This window comes from Sminthopsis crassicaudata, chromosome 3, assembly GCF_048593235.1.
Source record: "Sminthopsis crassicaudata isolate SCR6 chromosome 3, ASM4859323v1, whole genome shotgun sequence".
In the NCBI taxonomy this organism is placed as follows: domain Eukaryota; kingdom Metazoa; phylum Chordata; class Mammalia; order Dasyuromorphia; family Dasyuridae; genus Sminthopsis; species Sminthopsis crassicaudata.
In genome coordinates this window covers 615,950,597-615,978,304 of record NC_133619.1, presented here as the reverse complement: position 1 = coordinate 615,978,304, position 27,708 = coordinate 615,950,597, and the positions used below count along the sequence as shown (strand labels likewise).

Genomic DNA, 27,708 nt, shown 5'->3' with positions numbered 1-27,708 from the left:
ATGTCAGGGGTATCTGAAATGGCAAGGGGAGAAGGAGAGTCTGGCAGTGAATGGTCTTGAAAAATCATTTCGGTGCAAGATGAAGTCCTTTACTGGGGAAAGAGTGGTATGAATAGATTAAGAAGATAAGAGAAAATTTGAAATAACCCCTTTTGTTCTTTGTTCGGGGTTCTGCCTTTGTGTTTCCTCAGTGGTACTATGAATAGTTCAAGTCTTGGAGTCAGAAAGTTCAAATCTTGCCTCAAACACTAACTAGATGTGTGACTTGAGCACATCACTTAAGCTCGCTCTACTTTGGTTCTTTACCTCTCACAAAGGTATAATAACACTGATACCTACCTCCTAGGGTTGTAGTGAAGATCAAATGAGGTCTTGACTCATTTGAATGTAAAGATCTTGGCAAACTTTTAAGCATTATGTAAAAACTATTTTTATGTAGCCTAGATTTGGAGATAGATAACTTTTTGGTTACCATTGATTAATCAACCAACAAATATTTATTAAGTGCTTACAATGTGCAAAGGACTGTACAAGGCTTAGGGAATACATGTCATACCACCAACTGACATTAAGTTTGTGATCCATGGGATCCCTGATGCCCCACAGGAATGCCTCTCCTGTCTGGCACTCAAGAAATCCCTTTTTTGATCCAAATGTGATTTAAGAAAATTTACATTTACCTTATATTTACCATTTAAATTTACACTTACTTTTGATTCCACTCACTATTCTAGCCAGATAAGGTCATGCTAAGCTGTTTGCATCATTCCTTAGGTTCTATTCAATAAACTTTCAAGAAACATTTATTAAATGAATGTTTTAGAATATTATTATTCTATAAGAAACGATAAGCAGGATGATTTCAGAAAGGCCTGGAGTGACTTACATGAATTGATGCTGAGTGAAGTAAGTAGAGTCAAGAGAACATTGTACACAGCAACAACAAGATTATGCAATGATCAACTCTAATGGATGTGGCTCTTTTCAACAAAGAGGTTATTCAAGGCAATTCCAATAGACTTGTGATGCATCCAGAGAGAGCACTGTGGGGATTGAATGTGGATCACAACATAGTATTTTCACCCTTTTTTGCAATTGTTTTCTTGCTTTCCTTTTCTTTTTCTTTCTTTCTCATTTTTTTCCTTTTTTGATCTGATTTTTCTTGTGCAGCATGACAAATGTGGAAATAAGTATAGAAGAATTGCAGATGTTTAACATATATTGGATTATTTGCTATCTAGGGGAAGGGATGGGGAGAAGGAACACAAAATTTTGCAAGGGTGAATGTTGAAAACTATCTTTGCATATATTTTGAAAATAAAAGGTATTATTAAAAAGAAACACTTATTAAATATTTGCCTATCTTTTCAACAATGAGATAATTCAAGCCAATTCCAATAGATTTATGATAGAAAATACCATCCACATCCAGAGAGAGAAGTATGGAGACTGAATGTGGATCAAAGCATAGGATCCTCACCTTTTTGTTGTTGTTGTTGTTGTTTATTTACTTGCTTGTTTTTGCTAATGGTTTTTTTTTAAATTTTACCTTTTGATCTGATTTTTCTTGCTCAGCATGATCAATATGGAAATATATTTAGAAGAATATCCTATATCAGATTGCTTGCTATCTAATGGAGGAGGAAAAGGGGAGAGAGGGAGAAAAATTTGGAACACAAGGTTTTGCAAAGATGGATGTTGAAAATGATCTTTGCCTAGTCAGCATATATCTGTGATTTTCTGTTCTCATCCTTAAATTCTTCTTGAGTTAAGCCAGAAATACATGCTCCCTTTGTTGTCATTCAGCCATTTCAGTCGTGTTGGACTTTTCATGACCCCATTTGGAATTTTCTTGGCAAAGATGTTGGACTGATTTGCCATTTCCTTCTTCAACTCATTTTACAGATGAGAAAACTGAGGCAGTGAACTGCCCAGGTTCACACCGCTAATAAATGTCTGAGTCTGAATTTAAATTAAGTAAATTAAAATTAAATTTAAATGAGTCTTCCTAACTTCAGCCTGGTACTCTATGCACTATGGCGCCACCTAGCTGTTCCATTGATCTCCAACCACCTCACACCTTGAACTGTATGTTCTGTAAATATTTTAAGCTCAACATGGTCCAACCTGAACTCATAATCTCTACCTCCCTCAACCTTCCCTTCTTCTTTACTACTGTCAAATTCTCTCAGTTATTCAGGCTTACAATGTCTATGTCATCCTCAACCCCCTAGTCTCTTTAACCCTCCATATTTAATATGTTGATAAGTTTTGTAGATTTTTTTTTTGGCTGAGGCTGGGGTTAAGTGACTTGCCCAGGGTCACACAGGTAGGAAGTGTTAAGTATCTGAGGCTGGATTTGAACTCGGGAACTCCTGACCAGAGCTGGTACTCTATCCACTGCCCCTAAGATCTATAGATTTTATCTTGGTAACATCTCTTGTATACATTTCCTTCTTTTTGACAAACCACCATCTTGGTATAGGTTCCCAACATCTCACACTTGGACTACTGCACCAGCCTGCTTGTTGGGTCTGCTTACCTCAAGTCTCTTCCCATTCCAATCCTTCTTCCATTTGATTTGCCTATCTGTAAGTCTCATCCAGTCACTCTTCTTTCCTCTATTCAATAAACTCTAATGGCTTCCTATTACTTCCAGGATCAAATTCAAAACTGACTGACTTTTCTCTATGATTTGGCCCCAACTACTTTTCCATTTTTCTTACACCTACCATTTACTTTATGATCCAATGACGGTGAACTCTTTGCTATACCTTGAACAAGAAACTTTATCTCCAGGCTTTTTCTTTGGCTTTCCCCAATGCCTGGAAAGCTCTCCCTCCACACGTCCTAATTTTTTTGGCTCTCTACAAGAACCAATTAAAATCCTTCCTTCCTCAGAAACCTTTTCCTGATTCCCCATCATGTCTTCCATTCCCAGTTTATCCTGTCAGTATTTTCTCTCTCCAATTAGATGGAGAGCTTCTTGAAGGAGGGAGTATTTTTGCCTTTTCTTTGTATTGTCAGTACTTAGCATTGGTGTCTGGTTTTGTTGCTGTTGGGTCATTTTTCAGGAGTGTCCAATCCTTCATGACTCCATTTGGAGTTTTCTCGGCAAGGACACAGAAGAGGTTTGCCATTTCCTTCTCCAGCTCATTTTACAGATGAGTAAACTGAGTGAAATGACTTGCCCAGGATAATGTCTGAGGCCAGATTTGAACTCAGGAACTGCAGGATGGACATTCTATGCACTACACCAGCTAGCCGCCCAAGTAGGAACTTAATGAATGCTTGTTGTGCCTTAAAAAACAGGATCCAAACATAGTTCTTCCTCCCTCCAAGGCCAATATTTTATCACTTGCTTAGCAGGACCTCCCTAGTTTTCCTGCGTTTTATTGTCAGTTTAATAATGAAATAATTAAAATATTAATATTTTATTAATGATTTGGGAGACTCATTTAATTGCTCTGGATCTCTTTTTTTTCCTATTGTGGAAAACAAGAAAGTCAGACTACATGAATTTGAAAGTCCCTTCTGGCACTAAGATTCTGGGATCTTTCTATATGGCTGGGAGAGAAATTGGGTGACCACTGGACCCGCCTGTGTGGCCCCATCACCACTAGGTGTCGCCCCATCACCGGACTGGAGGTGGGGAACAGCAGCCACCTGTGGAGTGCATAAAGCCCTGGGGGTTCCTATCTTGCCCCAGTATCTTAGTAGCTGTATGATTATGGGAAGTCACTGGGCCTCCTCGAGCCTCAGTTTCCTTATCTGTCAAATAAAGTACCCACCTCCCAGAGTTATTGTGAAGATCACATAAGCACAATGCTTGCACACCTAATAAATGGGTTATTATCATAACCCCTCTGTGCTTTCTTGTGCCATTCAGGTGGTTCTTCCTAACTCTTTCTGACCCCATTTGAGTTCTTCTTGGCCAAGATGCTACAGGGGCTTGCCATTTCCTTCTCCAGCTCATTTTGCAGATGAGCAAACTGAGGCAAATTGAATGAACTGCCTTGCTCGGGATCACACAGTAAATAAGAGTCTGAGGCCAGATTTGAACTCTTGTTTTCCTGACTCCAGGCCCAGGACTTTAACTACTGTGCCACGTAAGCTGCCCCATCCGGGCCTTTTAGCTTCCTATAAATTCTCCCAAAGGGATCGTGGTACATTGAAAGTCCTTACCCGATTCTTTTAGTATTTTGGGGTACCAGTGAGAACCAGGACTTTCTTTTTCTGCCCAGACTCTTATGAGAGTACCCTCCATTCCCTCTATTCCAAATGTACCTTGTATTTTTCACATCATGGCTCTTCAGAGAGCTTCTTGAAGACAGGGGTGTATTTGCCTTTCTTTGTATGTCCAGTGCTTAGCACAGTGTCTAACACATATTAAGCTCTTTAATGAATGTCTATCGGCTGACTGACTTCCTTTTCTGCTCTGACGTGTCTCTTTTATGATGTTTTGCATGGGAAAATCAGTGATAGGGAATATAATATGGCTTGTTTCCTCTCTAGAATAGGTTGTTTTGGTTATTTTTTGGACTGTCTACCACAGTGATGCCCCTGCAATCCTGGTGCTGCATGGTTTGAAATCACACAATATCACTGTAAGATGATGCCTCCCAGGTGAGCACTCCATCCTTCCAAAGTATCAGTGATCCATCTGTGCCAGTCTGCCCTGTGGGATTCTTGCTCTCTCTCCCTCAGATCCTCCATAGGGAGGTTTCCTAGTTTCCTCCAAATCTCAGTTAAAATCCACCATTTACAGTGTTCTTGTTCTAGGATCCAACCATTCTGGAGAGCAATTTGGAACTATGCTCAAAAAGTTATCAAACTGTGCAGACCCTTTGACCCAGCAGTGCTACTACTGGGCTTATATCCCAAAGAGATCTTAAAGGAGGGAGACATGTGCAAGAATGTTTGTGGCAGCCCTTTTTGTAGTGGCCAGAAACTGAAAACTGAGTGGATGCCTATCAGTTGGTGGATGGCTGAATAACTTGTGGTAGATGAATATTATGGAATATTATTGTTCGGTAAGAAATGACCAGAAGAATGATTTCAGAGAGGCCTGGAGAGACTTACATCAACTGATGCTGAGTGAAATGAGCAGAACCAGGAGATCATTATACACTTCAACAACAATACTGTATGATGATCAATTCTGATAGAGGTGGCTCTCTCCAACAATGAGATGAACCAAAACAGCTCCAATTGTTCAGTGGTGAAGAAAGCCATATACACCCAGAGAGAGGCCTGTGGGAACTGAGTATGGACCAGCATTCTCATTCTCTCTCTTATTACTTGCTTCCATTTTGTTTTTTTTTTTTCTCAGTTTTTCTTTTCCTTCCTTCTTGAGCTGATTTTTCTTGTGCAGCAAGATAACAGTATAAATATTGCATTTAACATATATTTTAACATATTTAACATGTATTGGACTACTTGCCAGCTAGGGGAGGGGGTCAGGGGAAGGAGGGGAAAATTTAGAAAAAAAGGTTTTGCAAGGGTCAATGTTGAAAAAATTACCCGTGCATATGCTTTGTAAATAAAAAACTTTAATTAAAAAAAAACACCTTTCTTGTTCTCTCCTAATACTAGTATTTTCCCTCTGTTAATTATCTCCAATTGAGCCCATAAATTGTTTGTCTGTTATTGTTTGCATGGTGTTTCCCATCAGACTGGGGTCTTTCTGGGAATTGAGATGATCTTTTGCCTTCTTTGTAACCCCAGTGCTTAGCACAGTCCTTGACATATAATGGGTATTTAATAAATGCACACTGACTGACTTAGATATTCCTCCATATTTTTATAATATGCATCTCATTCATAAGCATGGTATTCACTTAAAATATATTCATATATACATGGAGAGAGAGAGAGAGAGAGAGAGAGAGAGAGAGAGAGAGAGAGAGAGAGAAAGAGAGAGAGAGAGAAAGAGAGAGAGACACAGAGAGAAACAGAGAGAGAGAGACAGAGAGAGAGAGAGACAGAGAGAGAGTGAGACAGAGACAGAGAGAGACAGAGAGAGACAGAGAGTGTTATTCCTTCCACACTGTGGGGTTTAGAGTCACATCATCCCTTTGATTTGTAAATTCCTCCAAAAATTTACAAATTTTTGCAATTTTTTCAGAGGATATGTAAAATCCTTGAAAAAATTTTTGATCTTCCCTTTGTATCAGAGAAGCCTGAGTTTTTTCTTTTTCTTTTATGGGATGTTTACAATACCTAATTGTAAAATTTGGGTTAAGTATTTGGTGTTTGGCAATATGTAGGTCAATGCTCGGTAAAAATAATTTTTTTTCCTGTATCATCTTCTGTCCTTTGTATGTCATCTGCAGCTGCTGTAAAGCTCCCATTGAATTTCTTATGTCAACCTGCTATATATTGAACTTGTGATGGGGGAAAGTCATGATGTGGAAGAGGTAATTGTATTATCCACTTCTGCTCTCTTTACATGACTGGCTCATTCTGTTTTCTGACAATACTTTGAGAAATCCCTTTTAAAATAAAGCATAGAATAATGGATTGTGTGTTTCAAATCCTTCTGATACTTAGTAGTTGTGTGACCCAGGTAAAGTCATTTCACATCCTTGTGCCTCAGTTTCTTCACGTGAAAAATGGAGATAATCATGCAGTCACAGTATTATTATTGAGCATCTTATAAAATGATGTGCACAGAGTGCTTTAAAGCACTATTTAAATATAACTATTTTTATTTTCTTCTACAAACTTCTACTCTGATGCCTGACAGCAACATGAATGTGACCCCGATTCTCAAAGGAGATGCCAGCTGAGACAAGCTTTGGCAAGTGCTTTTAAGCTGAAAAAGGCACAGACTAAGTCTGCTTCTCTAGACCAGCCTCGATAAGCACAGAGAGGCTTATGTCCCAATGGGTCTAAATCGTGATGATGCTCCTTTTGGTTGTGGAATCCAAGAAACAAATCTACAAAATGGCCTTTGGTCCAATGGCCTCCTTTGCTCGAATCAACAGGAAGAGGGGCAGAAGAGTGCAAAGACTTGTGGTCTTTAAATCATTTGTAAACTTTACTAAGCTGTTAGAACTCTAAGGAATACCCTCTTCCAATGAGCATGTATCTGCTAACAGAGGAATATAATGTGTCAATCCTGATGTTCTCTTTTTTATAAATGAAACCAGGAATCAGGAGGAAGATGCAACTGGATGCAAGGATGATTCATGGGTTTTTCTTGAAAAGGCAGATAAAGAAGTGGGTGGGGTTGGTTTTGTCATGAAATCAAAGGCAAAATCTCCCCCTCATCCCCCATCAATCCATGTGATATTTGGTCATTTTATGCCAAAATACCACTGTGGCCAGGTGGAGTGGTGGTTGGGTGCTGCTTGCTGCGTGGTTACCTGAACAAACAAACAGATTTCTACCTCTTGTGATGGTTGGCTTATTTCCTTGTTAAATCTGTCTCTCTTGAATTCCCAAGCAGTTTGGGGTAGGAATACCACAGAGATTACTAATACTAGCAGAAGTGTTCTCTCTGATTGGCTCTTCGCCACCTAGCTGCCTGAGATGAGGAAAATCTCCTTTCCCTTTTGGGTTAACTTTCTCTCTCTCAGTCTCATTCTTAACACTTTTGTCGAATCATTTCTGATCCCTTTTCCTCATCTCCATTTCCCTGCCTCCATACACCCTCCTCCATGCTGGGATGTCTCAGTTCCTATTTCTGTGGCAAAGGAAATAGCCAATCTATCTTCCCTCTCATCTTCTCTTCCATTGCCACCTGACAGCTTCTTGGCAGAAGGAAGTTGCAAAGATTTGGGAAGTTCCACGTAAATCATGTCAATGACAGACACTCTCAGATCTCCCTAGTCATAACCAAGAGACAGGAACCATAGGACCATGTGAATAACTGTGCCTTATAAGCCAGTATCTGTCATAGAGAACGAAGAGGTAAAGACATTTTTACAAAGAACTAAAAAGATCATCCAAAGTAAACCAAAGTATATTCACACATATGTGACGTGTATGTGTATATACACACACACACACACACATTAATATTTGGGAACTAAGTAGTACAGTGGATAGAGCGTGGATAGAGCACTGGGCATGGAATGAAGAAGAGTATTTTTTAAAAATTCAATAGTATTTTATCTTTCCAATTCCATGTGAAGATAGTTTTTTTTTCTTTCTTTATTAAAATTCAATAAAATTTTATTTTTGTAATTAAATATAAAAATACTTTTCAACATTCATTCTTATAAGATTTTGAGTTTTAATTTCCCTCTCTCAAGCAATCTAATATAGATTATATGTGTATAATCATTTTAAACATATTTTCATATTAATCATGTCGTGCAAGAAAAATTCCAAAACAAAAGTGAAAAACCATGAGAAAGAAAAAGCATATAAAAGAAAATGGAAATACTATGCTTTGATCCTCAATCTGTCTCCATAGTTCTCTCTCTGGATATAAATGGCATTTTACATCCCAAGCATATTGGAATTGTCTTGGATCAGTGTATTGCTGAGAAGAGCTATCTATCAGAGGAAATCACAATCTTTTTTTTTTTTTTTTTCCCCTGAGGCTGGGGTTAAGTGACTTGCCCAGGATCACACAGTAGGAAGTATTAAGTGTCTGAGACTAGATTTGAACTCAGGTCCTCCTGACTTCAGGGTAGGTGCTCTATCCACTGCACCACCTAGCTGCCCCATAAATCACAATCTTGTTACTGTGTACAGTGTTCTCCTGGTCCTGATCACTTTTCTGAAATCAACTTGCTCATAATTTTATATAGAACAATAATATTCCTTAACACTCATATACCATAACTTAATCAGCTATTCCCCATTTGATCTGCATCCACTCAATTCAGGAATACTCATTTTCCTGAGTTCAAATCTAGCCTCAGACATTTACTAGGTGTGTAACCCTGAGCAAGTAATTTCACCCTGTTTGCCTCAGGGTGAATCAGAGAAGGAAATGGCAAATCACTCCAGGATCTTTGCCAAGAAAATCCCAAATGGGATCATGAAGAGTTAAACATGACTGAGCAGCAGCAATAATAGACTCAGTGTGAAGGTGGGGATGTTAGCATGGTGAGAAATATATTGTAGAATATGGATCAGGGATAAAGGCTGAGAAATGACCAAGAACTTTATCTTACCCAGAAACCTTGCACCTATACATTTTGAATATTTTTTTTTCTTTTGAGGAAAGAATAGGTAGATATTGGCTATTTATTGAACAATGAATATCACAAAAAAGAAATTGATTATATTTTGACATATTAGAAATGACTTGCTGAAGTGGGAGGGAAATTGTTCCCTTTACTGAAGTTGTGTTCCCTTTAAGATTATCACTCTGAAACTGTGTTCCCTTTATTGGAAACTGTGTTCCCTTTAAGATTATCATTCTGAAACTGTGTTCCCTTTATTGGAAACTGTGTTCCCTTTAAGATTTTCAGTCTGAAACTGTATTCCCTTTTGATCTGTGATTCCTTTTGGAGTCTTAGCCCCTCCTGGGGAAGGCATATCCCCCCAGATAAGTTATCTTTTGGGATGCCAGAACCTTTGATTCCATTAGAAATCCTGGTCAAAAAGCAGCCCTTTGAAGTATTGTTAATTCCAATAGGAGATCTGGGTTGGATACTGATAAACATCTAGATCTGGGAACCTGAGTCCTGACGTCTCAAGACTCCTTTTAAAGGACAGTTTCTGGACTCACTCCTTGCAGAGACCCAAGAAATTTGCTAGGACCCTGCCCACTGAGAAAATATTTTCTTCTCAGAGAAAAATTCCATTTCACTAATAGGACTCTACCACTATAGAAGGCAGTCTCTTAGCAAACTGGTTTCTGTCCAATAATAAACTTTCATTTTGTCAATGATATTTCGGGATAAGTGAATTCTTTCACTTTGAACCTGAGGCCGACCAAAAGGGGATTTTAACAGCTCTCTCATTGCCACTAACCTCATCACCACCAGGAATCGAGGGGATACAAACCTCATTATTGCTACTGAGGGAATCATTCCTAAATTGGCTGACCATTTGCAGTCATAGCACCAAGATCAAAATTGTTACAAAATTAGAAGGAAGGATAAAACTAAGGGGGAAAAACATAGCATGTAATTGAAAATTCAACCATAACTTATTCAAGCAAGTTGATAATGAAAATGCAATATATATGGAAGAAAGGAAGAGACTAATAATTTCATAAAGGCATTTGTCCAATGTAGATGAAATTGTAATAACCAGGAGCTCCAAAAAATAGACCTTTAGTCAAAAAAAACCTCAATTTTTGCCCAACAAGGGAAGATGGCAGTCGAAGGCAATACAGGCTTTGGAAATAAAGTTGCTTGTAAATTATTCTAGTAGATTATGGAAGGCCTTATGCAACAAAATGGAGTAGGAGAGGATGGTATCGGTTAAAATGAATCTTGGGGAGAGAAAGTCAACTTAACAAAATCACCTTAAGGTCATTTAAAGACGAAAACCTCTCATCTTCCAAAACAGTGAAATCTCTGTACTTGGAGTTCAATCTTCCGATCCTGGATGTGCAGAAATGTTGGCAAAGAGAACAAAGAGCAGAAAAGCAGCCAGATTAGATCAAATACACAGGCACAGCTAGATGGTGCACAGGCTATCCAGGAGGACCTGGGTTCAAATCCAACATCAGATACTGTGTGATCCTAGGCAAGTCCTTTAATCCTATTTATCTCAGTTTCCTCAAAGTACTCTAGTATCTTTGCCAAGAACACCCTAAATGGAGTCATGAAGAATTGGACATAATTAGAATGATTACTCGAAACAGTAACAAACAGCATTAATACTCCCTCCACCAAAGGTGACCATCAATACTACTGTCCTATGTATCTACTTTCCTATCTATTTTATAACATTTTTTTATGAGAACCATTCATGCTGTCATCAAATGCATCCTTGGTAACAGCATTAGTAGGAAAAACAAGTCAATTTTTGCAAGGGATAATCCTTAACTGGCCATATTTTAAGCATCACACAATTATGAAAAGTTGTTGAGAACACAAGATTCTACTTTGCCTGTTGGTTCTTCAAGAACTTTTGACTTGGTAGAGCAAAATACCACCTTAAAGGTTCTTTACCATCATGTTCCATAGAGTCACAATCAGAATGACTTAGAATCTCCTGAATGATACACATATATCTTAAAGAGACAGTACAAATGGACAATGAATAAGTTTGGACCAAAATCAAATAAGAGGAAAGTAGATTGGATTGCCTTAGGATTACTTTAGAGCTCTTTGAATGACCCCCAATTCATCTTAGAAACAAAGATCAACTGGGCATGTCCTTTGATCCAGCAATCTCACTACAGGGTCTGGAGCCCAAAAAGATCATAAAAGAGGGAAAAGGACCCACATATACAAAAATGTTTGTAGCATACTGGGCTTATATCCCAAGGAAATACTAAAGAAGGGAAAGGGACCTGTATGTGCCAAAATGTTTGTGGCAGCCCTTTTCATAGTGGTTAGAAACTGGAAAATGAATGGATGTCCATCAATTGGAGAATGGTTGGGTAAATTATGTTATATGAAGGTTATGGAATATTATTGCTCTGTAAGAAATGACCAGCAGGAGGAATACAGAGAGGCCTGGAGAGACTTACATCAACTGATGCTGAGTGAAACGAGCAGAACTAGGAGATCATTATACACTTCAACAACAATACTGTATGAGGATGTATTCTGATGTTAGATCTAACTCAAATCCAATTGATCAATGATGGACAGAATCAGCTACACACAGAAAAGGAACACTGGGAAATGAGTGTGAACTGTTAGCATTTTCTTGTTTTTCTTCTCAGATTATTTTTACCTTCTGAATCCAATTCTTCTTTTGCAACAACAACAACAAAAAAATTCGGTTCTGCACATATATATTGTACCTGGGATATACTATAAGAGATTTAATATGTATGGGAATGCCTGCCATCTAGGGGAGGGGGTGGAGGGAAGGAGGGAAAAATTCCGAACAGAAGGGAGTACAAGGGATAATGTTGTAAAAATGGTATAATTAAAAAATTAATAAAAAAAGAAATATGTTTTGCAAGATCTCAAAAAAATTTAAAAAAATGTTTGTAGCAGCCCTTTTTGTTGTAGCAAAGAACTGGAAATTGAATGAATGCCTGTCAATTGGAGAATGGCTGAATGAGATACATGAATGTAATGGAATATTATTGTTCTATAAGAAATGATGAACTGGCTAATTTCAGAAAAGCCTAGAAGGATTTACATGAACTGATGCTGAGTGAAGGGAGGAGAATCAAAGCATTGTACACAGTAACAACAAGATTATGTGATGATCAACTTGGTCCTTCTCAACAGTGTTTGATTCAAGGCATTTCCAATAGACTCTGCATAGAAAATGTCATTTGTAACCAGAGAGTGAACTACAGAACTAAATATGATGAAAGCACAATATTTTCACCTTTTTGTTGTTTGCTTTTTCTTTCTCATGGTTTTTTCCTTTTGGGCCTGATTTTTTTTTTTTTGCACAACATGATAAATATGAAAAAAATGTTTAAAAGAGTTGAACGTGTTTAACCTATATCAGATTACTTGCTGTCTTGGGTAGGGGGAGGTAAAGTAGAGAGGGAGAAAAATCTGGAACACAGTCTTACAAAAATGAATGTTAAAAACTATCTTCACATGAATTTGGAAAATAAAATACTTTTGAAAAAATTTTAAAAAGAAACAAAGGTCAATCTTTTGAATACCAATATTTTACTATTATAGCTGTTGGCTTGCCAATCATGGCATATTGGTGTCTGGAGACATACAAATAAATGTTGTTGGTTGCTTGTAGAGCAGTGAAAAAACACATGGTGGGTATGAATAGGCTGTAGCATATAACAAACAAGGAGCTTTGTAGAAAAACAGTAGTAAAGAATGTCATCAGGGAAATGTTTTATTTTTTAAAAGATGGGTTAGTTATGGGGCAGGAATAATGTAATCAATGGATAGTCCACATGTTCTGCTGGTGTGTTTGTGATGAAATGGAAGTCAAAGAGTTACTTTAGCATGTTAGTTGGAGCCCCATAATGGACTTGTGGAAGGATATGGACAAAAATCACTCAAGAAGGCAGGGATGGGTTCCAATCTACATCACTGGAAGTTATATAAGTGAGTCAACAAACATTTATTAAGCACTTACTGTGTGCTGGACTTTGAAGATACAGAGAAAGGCAAACACATGGTTCCTGCCTTTAAGGAGTACATTCTATTGGAGGATACAACACAATAAATAAGCATATAGAATAAATGTGCCAAATGGATAAAAACAATGGGAAAAAGTAAGGGACTAGCAGCCGGAGGATGGGGAAAGGTCTGCCAAACAAGTTTCTGAGCTGGAGTTTGAAGAAAGCCAGGAAAACTAAATGTGGAAGGTGAAAAGCACAGAGCATTTCAGGCATCAGGGACCGACAAGGCAAGTGGCAGGAAGATGGGAGACAGACAGTCCTGTTCTCTCCTACAGATGGGGGTGGGGAAGAACTGATCCAGGGTTGGATCCCCAATGGGTCTCCCTTTGGGGAGAAGTAAAGGAGGCTTGACCCTGGAGGAGGGCCACTTCTACATATGGCTAGGAGGTGGATATGGAGGGGGAGGGGACCAGAAAGACAAAGAGTCTCAGGCTTTCCCATAGTCCATCTGGGTGGAGTTGTTGAAAAGCTGCCACCTCGTCTCTCCAGCTGCCAGCCAGAGCCTGAGAGGTGACCTTGGCAGGAGAGAAAAAGAGAGAGAGAGAGACAGAGAGAGACAGACAGACAAACAGACAGGCAGACAAGCAGGCAGGCAGACAGATACACACACACACACAGAAAAAAGACAGAAAAAGACAGAGACACAGAGAGAGAGAGACACAGACAGACAGACAGACAGGCAGACAAGCAGGCAGGCAGACAGATAGATACACACACACACACACACAGAAAAAAGACAGAAAAAGACAGAGACACAGAGAGAGACACAGACAGACAGACAAACAGACAGGCAGACAAGCAGGCAGGCAGACAGATAGATACACACACACACACACAGAAAAAAGACAGAAAAAGACAGAGACACAGAGAGAGACACAGACAGACAGACAGACAGATAACACACAGAAAAAGACAGAGACAGATAGACACACAGAAAGAGAGACACAAATAGAGAAAGAGACACACACAGAGACAGAGACAGAGTTAGAGAGACAGAGATGGAGACAGAAACACAGAGACAGAGAGAAACTCAGAGACACAGACAAGCAGACACACATGCACACACAGAAAAAGACAGCCGGAGAGACAGATAGACAGAGAGAGAGAGAGAGAGAGAGAGAGAGAGAGAGAGAGAGAGAGAGAGAGAGAGAGAGAGAGAGAGAGAGAGAGAAGGAGGAAGGAAAGGAGGGGGAGGGGGACTGGAAGAAGAGGGAAAGCAGAAAGTCTGTAAGGAAGGTCAGAGGAAAGATAAGGAAAGGAGAGGAGAGAAAGAAAGGAGACCTAAACTTTGTTGGGATAGAGCCAAGATCTCCCATTCCTTTCACTCCCAGTTCCTCCCACTATCGCTGAGGAGGTTTGGAGATGAGTGAAGGCACCAGAATGGGATTCTGGGGGTGAGAAGAGACAGAACTAGTTTCTGTGTCCAACCTGAGGTAGGTTGGATCTGGATGAACCTGATCCCGTTGGACCTGAGGGTGGGGGGTGGAGGAGGAGGTTGGGCCCCCCAGGGGACTGAACTTCTGACACTCTGTGCTCCTAGGAAGAACCCAAGGTCTATGGAATTCTCCAAATGAAGTCTACCTCTCTGCCCCTCTTAGTTCCCATTCCTTTTACCACGTCTCCCTACACAAACTTTGAGGAGGGGGAGGAGAGCCTGGGGTTTGGAGGACAGAGGTCAAGAAGGTGACTCATAAAGGGAAAAGCTGTGTGTAAGTAGACCCTGGAACCCCTCCTTCTACTCCCCCATCCCCCTGCTCTGGGCAGCTGAGGGGACTGGGCTGCAAATAGCCAGGGGAATGAATGAGTCAGTGAAGCTGGAAATAACCCCTCCCTCGCCTACCCAGACAATGGGGGAGGGAGAGAGACAGTGCCCCTAGCTGCCTGGGGCCTTGAGGCCCTGTTCCCTGTGCCAGTGGATTCTGGAGTCAGGGAGGGGCTGGACCACTGGGTTAGGAGGAAGCTGGGCAGAGCAGTGAGCCCTGGCTTATAACTAATGGCTGCTACCACTTCTCTCCCACCTGCACAACTTGACAAATCAATTATCAATCCAATGTTTATACAACCTCCAGAGGTGGGAGGTCACTTTTCATTGGCCACCAGCTCAGACTACAGGGCCCTGCCCAGAAGAACTAATGGAAAGACTGAAGTTTTAAGCTCCCGGAACCTGCCCTGTAGATGTAGAGAGACTCATAGTCCAGCAGTCTCCTCACCATCCCTTCAACAGTGAGACTCTAAACCACAATCTTCTTCCCCACTTACCATTCTACCGATGGGATACTCTTTCTAATAAAGGACCTGCTAGCCTGGGTCCTGAGGGTCCCATGAAAGCCAGGCATCCTAACTTTCCAGTCCTGGTCCCCATCCAGGGGCAAGAGGGCCATGGGTTTTATTAGCAGCTCCTGGAGGATCTATCTTAGTGAATGTATACTGACACATCAAGGACTTGTGATTTCATCTGGTGTGAGAATTCTCCCATTTAGAGGGTTGCCCCAGGTCCAAAGGGGTTAAACTGACTCACTTTTGCTCACATAGTTGATAAGAGTCACAGACTATTTAAATTCAAAGTTTATTGGAGTTCACGGGCCATTTTCTCCTTCTGTTTTTAGTTTAAAACTGTTTCAGTCATGAATTTTGATTGGCTCCCCTCACCTCCACTGCCCCTCCGACTCTCAACAATGACCCAATCTAATTGTTTTGATTAGAATTGTGAGACTCTAGGCCAATATATTCTTATTATAATCCTGATGGGGCGGACTCCATCCCTGGTCAGGAAGCTATCCTTCCTATATTTTAAACCTTTGTCCACATATCCAAATTTCCTCCTCAAATTAATTCTTCTTGAACTGTTTACTTCTTAAATCTGACTTTCTCTTGTTTTTAGCGAGCAGCAAAAATGAAAATAGAAACTTTGTCCTTAAGGTTTTCGATTTCTTGCCTGAAATTTATCAATTTTATCAATACTGAGGCTTCTGTTGTGACAGAAAAAAAACTGGGATAAAGGAGTCTTAGACTGATGTGAACTGGGATTTCTAAGTATTAAAGTTACCAAAAGAAAAAAAAAATAATGATAGGAGGGAAGATAAGGAAAAACAATGTTAAGATATGTCTGTTGTTCAGTTATTTCAGTCTTGTCTGACTCTTCATGAATATGAATGTGAATGGGATGAACTCTCCCATAAAAATGGAAGTGAATGGCAGAGTATATTAAAAACTAGAATTCTACAATATTGTTAACATAAAACACACTCGAAGCAGAGAGACGCACACAGAGTGAAGGAAAGGGCTAGAGTAGAATCTATTATGCTTCAGTTAAAGTTTAAAAAAATGGGGTAGCAATTCTTATCTCAAAGCAAACCCAGATGGGGTTTCTTTGGGAGAGATATTGGAGTGGTTCGCCATTTCCTTCTCTAACTCATTTTTATAGATGAGGAACTGAAAGTGACTTGCATGTTGTCACAAGCTGGTATTTGAAGATAGATTTGAATTCAGGTCCTCCTGACTTCAGGCTTGCCACTGTATGCATTGTAGTACTACTTAGCTTCCCTTCTGAAGGTATATCTGACTCCAGTTTATGAATTCAAATTTATCTCACATTATACCCTTTAATATACTCCATCTGTCCCAATCCATTCTTCTCTGGAGTTTCCCCCCCCCTCTGGAATCTTAATGTCTTTTCTCATATTATTCTCCATTCCTCAAACTGGAAGAAATTCCCATCTGGGACCCGGACCCCCACCACATCCAGCTGTTAGAGTTCTTCCTTTCCTTCAAACCTTCCCTTACTTGCTACCATCTCTATGATCTTCAGTGTAAAATCTATGAATTCACTCACCTCTTGGAAGATAAGCATTGTGAGTTTGCCCTTTCTCACCTCAGTGCTCTTATAAGAAAAACAAACCTAAGAGTTTAAGATTCTGCTATTTCTATAAATCCAGTCTCAGAGAACAGCTGTGTCCCCAAAGATCATTCCCTGCAAGTGGGACTCTCCGAACTTTGCCAGGCTGATTCTCAAACGGCTACTTAGCCCATGGATAAAGCCAAAGACTTGGCTCCTGGAAGAGTGAGTTCAAATTCAGCCTCAGACACTGATCGGATGTGGTTTTCTGGACAAGGCACTCTTGCTTCTGTTGGTCTCAATTATTTTTATCTGCAAAATGGGGATATTAATAGTACCTACTATTGTGTGATAACATTTATAGAGTGATTTGCAAACCTTGAAGTGCTATATAAATTCTAGTTTTTAGACATGGAATATTCCTGGAAGGAAGTTTCTGACATCTGGCACTCTTGTTGGTAGCACAAGTAGGTATCAGAAGAAGAACTCAAAGGAGGGAAACTTCAAAGAACTCCGGAAATAGAAGTTTGTGTGTATGCACATGGTGTTTGATTTTTAAGCTGAAAAAATGACTACGTATGACTGGTATGAATGCTGTAGACACAAACTCCATATTCACAGACCTCTAGATGAGAGAGAGAGGACAACCTGGAGGTGCTCTAATCAGTGAGACCCCAACCAAAGGGCAAGTGCTTCTCATTGGGCCCCTATAGATTGTAGACAAATACATGAAAGGCAGCATGATGTCATAGGTAGAGAATCAGCCTCAGAGTGTCTCTTGAAGTCTCGCCTCTGATTATCAGGGCCGTGTGATTCCCTTGACTTCTTAGGGCTCTAGGCAGCCCCGAGATTAGATTACAGAGAAATCTGTGTTGGGAGAAGGATTCTCCTGCTCCAGAAATTCCATACACCAATGAAATTACGGGTCCAATACCATCCACCTACATTTTATATGGAGCTCACTGTCTACGTATTGGTTCCCGTGATAGAATGTAAGCACCTTGAGGATGGGGATTCTCCATTTTTGCCTTTGTATCATGTCTGGCTTTTAATCAAGGTTTCTTCATTGATTTAGGAAGAAAGTTGGATGTTTTGGGGCAGGAAACACCACTCTGGAAACCTCAATTTGGGGAAAGCAGAGATTCATCTAGCACATAGTAGGTGCTTAATAAATACTTATTGACCAACTGTGAACAGGATGGAGCGTTCAGGCCTTGGACATCACCATGGTGCAGAGAAGGAAAACCTTGTTTGAGGATGATGCCCCAAACAGTGAGTGGAGAAGCAAATGAAAAAATGTTGTTCACCAAGGACCCCCCTGACCCCCATCATGAAGCATCAGAAGAGACAATATGGAAGCTGGGAATGCAGAACTACTCCTGGAGGTGGGAACAAAGTCGGCCTCCAGCATCGGCCTCCGACATCGGCCTCCGGCGGGTCATAGAATCATATATTAGGACTGGAGGTCACTTCATCCAAACCTCTTTTTTGGCAATGGAGGAAGCTGACCCCCAAAGGTGTTAAATGAATTGTCCAAAATCACACAACTCAGGTCTCCAGACTCCAAACCCAGCCCTAATTTTTTTTCAGCTCTATTTCTACTATATTATGCTAAACAATCTCTCTGAGTCTTAATTTCCTCATCTGTAAAATGGGGGTAACCACAGTGTTTAAAGCATTCGATCTGGTATCAGGAAGACCTGAGTTGAAATTCAGCCTCAGACACTGTGTGACCCTAGGAAAGTCACCTTATTTCTGCCTCACTTTTCTCATCTATAAAACAGGGATAATAAGAGAACTTCCCTCCCGGGATTGTTGTGAGGATAAATATGATAATAATAGAAAGTGCTTAGTATAGTGTCAGGCACATAGTAGGCACTGTATAAATGTTTATTCCCTTTCTTGTCCCCTCTAATGGCTCTCTCACAGGACTATTGTTGAGTCTGAAATGGAATAATCTAAATAAAGCTGGTTTTGATTCTTAGAGTGCTGCACAAATGTCAATTCTGATTATTATTATTATTTCCGGAGGGGTTGAGGTTGAGACTATTAGGCAGTAGACAGCAGGAGTCATAAATAATTTATCAAGAACCAACCCAGGTTAGAAAAATCCCGATATACAGATAGGACACTAATGGGCAGCTTCCCTGTCACAGGGCACAGGTGGTAGCTAAGGTAGGAGCCTCCTAGCTTGCCCGCTGTCAAATACACTAGATCTGGAAGACAGGGAGCTGGGGGTAAGAGTTCAGGTTGGAGTGAGAGAGGGAGGAGGTTGGGTGTTTGGTATAGAAAGAAGAGGTCAGGAGAATTAGGTTTGAGCTCTAGCTGGGACACTTACTGACCATGGATAAATCCAAACCCTAAGTCTCAGTTTCCTCTTGTGAAAAATGGAGGGAGAAATACTTTTAATAAGCCTTCTAAAAGGCACTCCATAAAAGGATCCATTCTTGGTGTTCTTCTCCACCTGCTCTAAGTGGTCTGTCTGCCATTCCCCTGGTCTCCCTCTTCTCCCACCAAAGACTCATCAGATGGTAAAGCTAGAAGGAAGCTTCATAGTCTGGCCAGGTTCATTGGCTGGCTGGGCTGATGGGCTTGGGATCTGCCAAGGAGAGGCCATCATAAATGGACACTCCTCTGAGGTCTCCCTTCAGCCCTTTCTCTGTCCCTCTGGCCAGGATGAGGTCCGGAGCAATGCTGCCCGGAGCAGAGTGAAGGGACGGAGGAAGGCACAGCTGGTGAGATCCACGGCAAGCCCATGTCAGGTCACCTTATTTCTGCCTCACTTTTCTCATCTATAAAACAGGGATAATAAGAGAACTTCCCTCTTGGGATCCATTCTAAAGGAGCTTAGGCTCTCCAATGGGAAGGGACACTATAGTCTGATTCTTACAATTAAGGAAATGGAGGCTTAAAGCGGTTTTATAGATTTGGTCAAGTTTGCAAAGTGACCAAGAACAGGTCTTCTGATTTCAAGTCCAGTGCTCTGTCACTGCTCTAGGATGCTTTAAGGACATGGAGTCACTGGTGATGGGAGGAGTAGCTAGGTCGGAGTAGGTTCTTAATAATTGAATGTTGATTAATTGACTACTGGGCTCTTTCTTTTCTTCGCACTCTGTTGGGTGTGAGACAAGGACAACCCACTAAGGCATCATCAGGGTATTGAGTGGGAGAAGGGAACAGGTCCCGACTCCCCAAGAATCCCCCCACCTCCCTTGGATGGGCCTTTATCCAAATTTGGCTTCCAATCCTAAGAAAAAGGGAAAGTCGTAGTTTACTCACTGTTACGGAGGGACTCCTCACTCCTATTTCTCCCCCACCCCTCCCTATATACCAGAACCCAGGAGGGACTGAGAGATGCACTCAGAATCTTTTATATTAGTCCCCATGCTGCCTAGAAACCAAATTGCTTCTTCTTTAGAGCTCTCTCTTTCCTCCAAGTTTCTTATCCCAGAGGCTGAGAAGACCCCTGTGAGAGAGGTTCCGCTTGAAGCTGTCCAGATCTAGCACCCAGAGCCAACTAAGCACGAGTCCCATTGTATTGATCTAGAACTTACATGGGTACAGCGGGAGGCCTGCCTTGGGGGTGGTAAAGAGGATCACCATTTCCACCCCAATCTAAATCGAGGGCCCTGGGCTTCAGAAGTGACCCACCAGGGGCCACAGCCGGGGAGCTGGAACCAGGGTTGGGAAGGGGAACGAAGAGGCTTGAAATTGAGATCCCAGGACCAAGATGGAAGACATGGAACCTGGAGTTCTGTCCAAGCCCCAGCCAAGAGTTGGGGATGGGGAAGAGAGAAGGAAAGCTTTTCTATCGGGCCTGTTAGTGGGGGGAAATGGAGGAGGGCACTCCCCTTGGGCAGGCCAGGGAGGCTTCGGGCCATGTGGCCCCTCAGATTTTGATTTCAGTTCGGAAGGTCTGCTGCACATGCTCCGGGTGGGGATGGCGTCGGGCTCGGATGGTGAGGCTCCCGTCATCGCCCAGGGCTGAGGTCACCGATGTGGGGTCCACATCTTCCGGGAGCTGGCATTTGTGGGTGAAGGTATTCATGACAGTGCCATCTGGGGCCAGCTGGGGGTAAAGGAGGCAAGGGGTCAACACAAGTCACTCTGGCCTTGCTGTGACTTTCCTGAAGGAGACAATCTCCCCTATTCTCTGCAGACCCAGGCTAGTGGCTGGATGGGGGTGGCCATGAGTTAAGTACCCCTCACCACGCCCAGCACTTAAGAGCTTATAGAATGTGTCCAGGTGGTTTTTTTTTATCTGAATCATCCCTTGTTCAATGGGATAGGCCCAGGATGGGGAGGGGGACCTCAGCAAATGGAATGGAGGTAAAGGGCAGGATGGAGGGGATGGATGTAGCGATGGAGACAATGAGGAGGATGGGACCTGTAACCGTTAGGGGGATGAGGCTTCAGGAGGATGGAGATCAGTTAGGGAGGTGGGGCCACAAAAGAGAGGAATAGGAGGGCAGGGAGGGAAAGGGGGCTCAGTGAAGGGGAGAAGAGGAGGATGCAATCGGTTGAGTCTCTGTTAGGAATGGGGTTCAGTGAGGGAGAATAGTGAAGAAGCTGAATAATCAAGGAGAAAAAAAAGGGTTTCAGGGAGGGGGACGTGGCCTCTGCGATGGATGAGGGTGGGCTGTGTTGCTCTCTGGAATCCCCCCAGGAATCCACAGGAAGGATCCATGAAGGAACAAAGTGTCTTCCCCAGGTACCTGCCTTAATCAAGTGCCCACCCACATAGAGCCAGGTCAAAGCCTGGGCCTAGATGGCTCCTCCCAGCGGCCTCTGGCCAGGACATAGCGTTCTGATGGTGGCAAGAGGGAGCATGAGTCATGCCCAGCTACTGGGCACCAGGACTGGCACATGCCTGGGCCGTCTGGGGTTGGCACCAGGGTCATCTGCGGGGACAACTGTGGGCGGTAGCTGTGCTGGTTTCCCTTTCCTGCTCCCTGGAAACAAGACTTGGTCCATCCCCCCAAAGTCCCTTCAGAGCTGGCTGTTTTCCTGGCCTATTGCTGGTGCCTACCCACAGTTCACTTTGAATCAACGGGGCATCCCAATGGAATTTCTACATCAGTGCCTCCCCTCCTACAAACAGGGAAACTGAGTCATGGGATGAGGAGGTCCATTGTGGTGAGAAATGGGTTACAGCCACAGATTGGTCACTACTCAGCTGTGAAGCCACTGGTCTAAGTCAGAAGGGTTTCAGCACTGGCCCCGGCGTTTGTTAATTGGGTAATTTTGGGTAAGCCCTTTTCCCTCAGCTTCCTTCTCTGTAAAATGATTATAATAATACTGGCACCAGCTTTTTCACACGGCCCTCACCTTTCTTTGTAAGAAAGGAATTTTATAAACTTTAGGGCATTATGCAAATACAAGTTATCCCCATTATTATTTGAGCACAGTAAGGTCTAAATAAACTTTGTTCATTCATTGATAGATTTATTGAGTTCTTCGGAAAGCAGGGCAGAGTCCCAGAGTAGGACGGGCCAATATGATGTTTCTTTATCCTAAAGCAGAGTCCCCTCTGTTCTGCTACTAAGAAATGAGCAGTAAGGCACAAGAAGTCCTCCCTGAGGTTCCTAGGGTCTGAACTGCCTCCAGTGGGATTCTGCCCAAAGCAGCCCCCCCCAAGCCTTAGAGGTTTCACAGGTAGGTCAAGAATGAGATATGGGGTCACCCCAACTCCACAAAACTAGCTCACGAGTCCCGGGAAAGTGGGGCTCCCAGCTCTCTGAGAGGAGGCTGGCTGGTACCCACTCCCTTCCTGTCTCCATCAGGATCTGCCCCTTCCTTGTCCTTCCCAAACATATCTCCCATCCGGCTTCTGCTTCTGCCTTCGATACCCCACCCCACTGTCCTCAAACCCAGTTACACCTCCCTTTAAAAAATTGTGTCGACATGTTTTGGTTTTACATTAGTTTCATTTCCAGATAAGTCCCTTTCTCCTCCCTTCCCCACACCCTCTTGTAACAAAGAAAAAAAAAGGAGAAAATAGCAGTTCAGCAGAACTAAGACAGAGCAAGTCTGACAATATATGCAGCACTACAGACCCCTCGTTCCCCACCTCTGCAGAGGAAGCCAGAAGGTTCATTTTTTCATCTCTTCTTTTGGAGTTGACTCAGTCACAGGGAATTACCTGCTGAGAGGAGGGCACCCATTGCCTCCCCTTCACCTCACTCCCAAGTTCTCCTTCTGCCCCGTCTCACTAATTTCTCTCCTGTTTTGCTTTTCCTAATCCCATGTAGGTTATCCTAACAGTCCCCCTTGCCAACCTTGTCCGAGGTGGCTAGGGAGATCCCAAAGAACAAAGGTCAGGAGGGACAGATGGGACACTCAAGCCTAACCGGAACAGAGAGCCGCTCACCTTCTCAGCCCGAACCTCGATCTGGTTGTTGGATGTAGTGACGATGATGTCCTCTGGGGAGAAGTCGCTCACGTCCACCGCAAACTGGTAGGAGTCTCCCAGGGTCTTGATGTTGCCTGTACCCCCAGATCGGGCTGCCGTGGCAGGGGTGGGGGTGGGGAATAGCAGATGGAGTGATTGCAAGTCCTCAATGTGAGGAGGCTGATCCTGCCTCTCCTTTCTCTTCCCAAACACCCATTAGATGGTCATTAGAATACTGGGGCTGGAAGAGACCTTAGAGATGATCTAATGCAATGCAGCCTCTGAATTTTACAGATGAGTAAACTGAGGCACAGAAAAGAAAGCCCTGTTAGAACCTGGCTCCTCTCTCTGAGTAAAAGTCTGGGGCTTTTTCCATGACATCATGGCATCTGGATTTTTTCTCATTCCAGAGTGATTACAGGAGACATCTCCGGCTCTGTGCCCCACATGTCTCCAAGGTAGCCCCTCCCCAGTCCCTCCCCTCCTAGTTTTTCCTCTACCTTTAATCCCCCACACATCTCTCCACTCCCTTTCCCCACCCCAGCCAAGACACCTTTGGACAAGCAGCAATGAGACCTGAGAACTCCCAAGCTCCCCCTCATTATAGAGAGTCAATCCTCTGGAATCTTGAGGACCTGGCTTGGAATTTTGGTTCTGCCATCCGTGTGACCTTGTGCGAGTCTCCTAACATGTATCTCAAATTCCTCAGCTTTGGTCCAAATGGCTTCTGGGGTCCCTTCTCTTCCTGGATGGGGATGCCAGGTTTCCTCCTAGAGCCCCGGTCTTTAATCAGTTCGGAGGCCCTTTTCCACCTCAAGTTCCTATTCATTTTATTGTTTCCTTCCAGACCAGAATGGATCATTGAATCAACGATGGAAGAGGTTTTACAGGTCAGGTGAGGAAACTGAGGCTCTTGGCCAAAGGTCACCTCTACAACCTTCCCATTTTACAGGTGAGGAAACCGAGCTCTTGGCCAAAGGTCACCTCTACAACCTTCCCATTTTACAGGTGAGGAAACCGAGGCTCTTGGCCAAAGGTCACCTCTACAACCTTCCCATTTTACAGGTGAGGAAACCGAGGCTCTTGCCCAAAGAGCCCATTTTACAGGTGAGGAGGCAGAACCAGGATCCAATCCGGGGCTCTGACATTGACCAAACAAACAGCAAAGGTCGGCGCTGGCCCTTTGGACTCCCCCCGATTCTCACGACTCGGCGTCCACCCTTCCTGACCAGTCTCTCCTCTCGGACCGTTCTACTGCGGTGGCCACCCCTGCCCCTCCCCGGCCCCCCAGCACCTCCTGCTGGCAGAGCGGGCTATGACAGGCTTCTGGAAGAAGAGTCCGGCTGCCTTGCTCCTCTGCCTCCCTCCCCCCTCCAGTCCGCCCGAGGGGCCGCGCTCCCCCGGACTCCTGTCTTGTCTCCCTCCCGCCCCAACTTGCCTGGAAAGCCCAGAGGCTGCGGCCGCATGAAGCTGCCGAAATCCTCAGAAAACATGCTCAGAGCCTTCTCCATGGGCAGGTCCCGGGCAGGGGCGTTGTGGGAGGCTGAAGAGGAGGAGGAGGAAGAGGAGGAGGAGGAGGAGTGGAAGCTGTGTTCCGCTCGGAAGGTAGAGGAGGTCTTGTGGCTCATTCACTAAGCGGGGGTGGGGGCTCTGTCCCGGAACGCCAGGAGGCTCGGCAGGGCGGGCGGCAGGACGGAGGGAATGCTCGAGGCGCTGAGGAGCGGGGCTTTATAAGGCCCTCGCCGCCCCCCGGGCTCCGGGCCAGCCCTCTTGTCCACTGGCTAAATATAGGTCTGTGGCTGGAGGAGCGGGCCGGAGGGGCGGGGGTGGCGGCCGGGGTGGGGGGGTGGGGGGGTGGGGAGAAGGTTTTCCCGCTGAGAGATGTTGGTGCTGACATTCGAACGGACTGAAGCGGGGCCTGAGGCTGAGCTCATCCAGAAGCATTCCGGCCTGCAGATAACGGAGGGGGCTGGGAGAGGGGCCCGAGGGAGGAGGGGGGGCTCCAGGGGGGTGCTGGTGGCCATGGGGACTTTTAGGAAGAGAAGAGAGAAAAGAATGAGAAGGAAGAGAAGGGAGCCACAGGGAGCCCGGGAAATGGGAAGGACGGGGCCACCGGGGCACGAGCGACTTGTTTAGGAAAGGAGGAGGGAAGCAGTGGAAGGTGAAAGGAGAGGAGAGAGAGCGAGAGCAAGGGGTGGAAGTGAAGGAGGGAGCCCCTCCGGCACTTTCAGACCCAGGGTCTATTCATTTTCTGTTTTTTAAAAAAAATTATAATAGCTTTTTATTTTCAAAATACTTCAGAGATAGTTTTCAACAGTCATCCTTGCAAAACCAAAGTCATTTTCTTTTTTAAAAAAAATTTAATAAAAACTTTATTTTCAAAGTACATTCAAAGACAGTTTTCTTTTTTCTTTCTTTCTTTTTTAATTATATCTTTTTATTGACAACATATGCTTGGGTAATTTTTTACAACATTATCGCTTGCACTCACTTCTGTTCCGACTTTTCCCTTCTCTCCCTCCATCCCCTTCCCTAGATGGCAAGCAGCAAAGACAGTTTTCAAGTCATCCTTGCAAAAGCCAGTCATTTTCTTTAAAAAAAAAAATTAATAATAATTTTTATTTTCAACATATCATCAAAGACAGTTTTCAACCTTGCAAAACCAATCATTTAAATTTTTTTTCCCTGAGGCAATTGGGGTTAAGTGACTTGCCCAGGGTCACACAGCTAGGAAGGGTTAAATGTCTGAGGTCATATTTGAACTCAGGTCCTCCTGACTTCAGAGCTAGTGCTCTATCCATTGCGCCACCTAGCTGCCCCTTAAAATTTTTTTTAATAAAAACTTTATTTTCAAAGTATATTCAAATACAGTTTTCAACAGTCATCCTTGCAAAAGCCAAAGTCATTTTCTTTTTTAAAATTTTAAATAACTTTTTATTTTCAACAATCACCCTTGCAAGATCAATCATTTAAAACAATTTTAATACAAATTTTATTTTCAAAGTATATTCAAAGGCAATTTTCAAAAATCACCCTTGCAAAAACAGTCATTTTTTTCTTTTTTTAAAACTTTAATAATAACTTTTTATTTTCAAAATATATTCAGATAGTTTTCAACAGTCCCTTACAAAACCAGTTATTTTCTTTTTAAAAAAATTTTAAATAACTTTTTATTTTAAAAATATATTCAAAGATAGTTTTCAACAGTCATCCTTGCAAAATCAGTATTTAAAAAAAATCTTAATGATAACTTTTTATTTTCAAAATACAGTTTTCAACAATCACTTGCAAAACCAATCATTAAAAAAATTAATAATAACTTTATTTTCAAAATACATTCAAAGATAGTTTTCAACAGTCACCCCTGCAAAACCAGTAATTAGAAAAAAAAATTTATTTATGTTATTTTCAAAACACATGCAAGGATAATTTTTCACTATTGATCCCTGCAAAACCTTGTGTTCCAATTTCCCCCACCTCAATCTTCCCCCGACCCCTCCCTTATTTGGCAAGTAATTTAATATATGCTAAACATAGTAAATATATATGTAAATCCAATATAGGTATACATATTTATACAATTACCTTGCTGTCCACACACAAAAAATCAGATCAAAAGGAAAAAAATGAAAAAGAAAATAAAATTCAAGCAAAAAATAAGAAAAAAAGTGAGAATGCTGTGTTGTGATCCATACTCAGTTTCCACAGTCCTCTCTCTGGGTGCAGATAATTCTCTTCATCACAAGATCATTGAAGTGGCCTCAATCATCTCATTGTTGGGAAGTCATGTTTATCAGAATTGATTGTCTTTGATCTTGTTGTTGTGTACAATGATGTCCTGGTTCTGCTCATTTCACTCAGCATCAGTTCATGTAAATCTCTCCAGGTCTCTCTAAAATTATCCTGCTGGTCGTTTCTTATAGAACCCATTCTACAGGTCTGAGTTAGACTCCCAGACACTACTGGCAGGTGGCTCCTGTATCACAACATTCCATAACATTCATATACCATAATTTATTCAGCCATTCTCCAACTGATGGGCATCTACTTAGTTTCCAATTTCTTGACACTACAAAGAGGGCTGCCACATTTTTGCACATGTGGGCCCCTTTCCCTCCTTTAAGATCTCTTTGGGATATAAGCCCAGTAGAAACACTGCTGGGTCAAAGGGTATGCACAGTTTGATAACTTTTTGAGCATAGTTCCAAATTGCTCTCCAGAATGGCTGATCTGTTCACAGTTCCACCAACAATGTGTCAGTGTCCCAGTTTTCCC

At 42.5% G+C, this 27,708-nt stretch overlaps 1 protein-coding gene across 1 annotated transcript; it reads right to left on the bottom strand.

The window, feature by feature from the left end:
• Positions 1–19,106: 19,106 nt before the first annotated feature.
• On the bottom strand, positions 19,107–25,206 carry HSPB7 (heat shock protein family B (small) member 7). Its single transcript, XM_074306165.1, has 3 exons — positions 24,872–25,206; positions 23,413–23,546; positions 19,107–21,111 (listed from the first exon to the last, which is right to left on the bottom strand). Exons 1-3 carry the CDS (start codon positions 25,059–25,061, stop codon positions 20,932–20,934), a joined length of 504 nt encoding a protein of 167 aa, XP_074162266.1. The 5' UTR covers positions 25,062–25,206; the 3' UTR covers positions 19,107–20,931.
• Between the last annotated feature and the right edge of the window lie 2,502 nt (positions 25,207–27,708).

Coding starts and splice junctions, on each gene's coding strand:
- HSPB7 (XM_074306165.1), bottom strand. CDS start 25,061: ATGAGCCACAAGACCTCCTCTACCTTCCGAGCGGAACACAGCTTCCAC. Junction 23,547..24,871: donor GCAGCCTCTGGGCTTTCCAG/GCAAGTTGGGGC, acceptor CTGCCACGGCAG/CCCGATCTGGGGGTACAGGC. Junction 21,112..23,412: donor TCGAGGTTCGGGCTGAGAAG/GTGAGCGGCTCT, acceptor CTTTACCCCCAG/CTGGCCCCAGATGGCACTGT.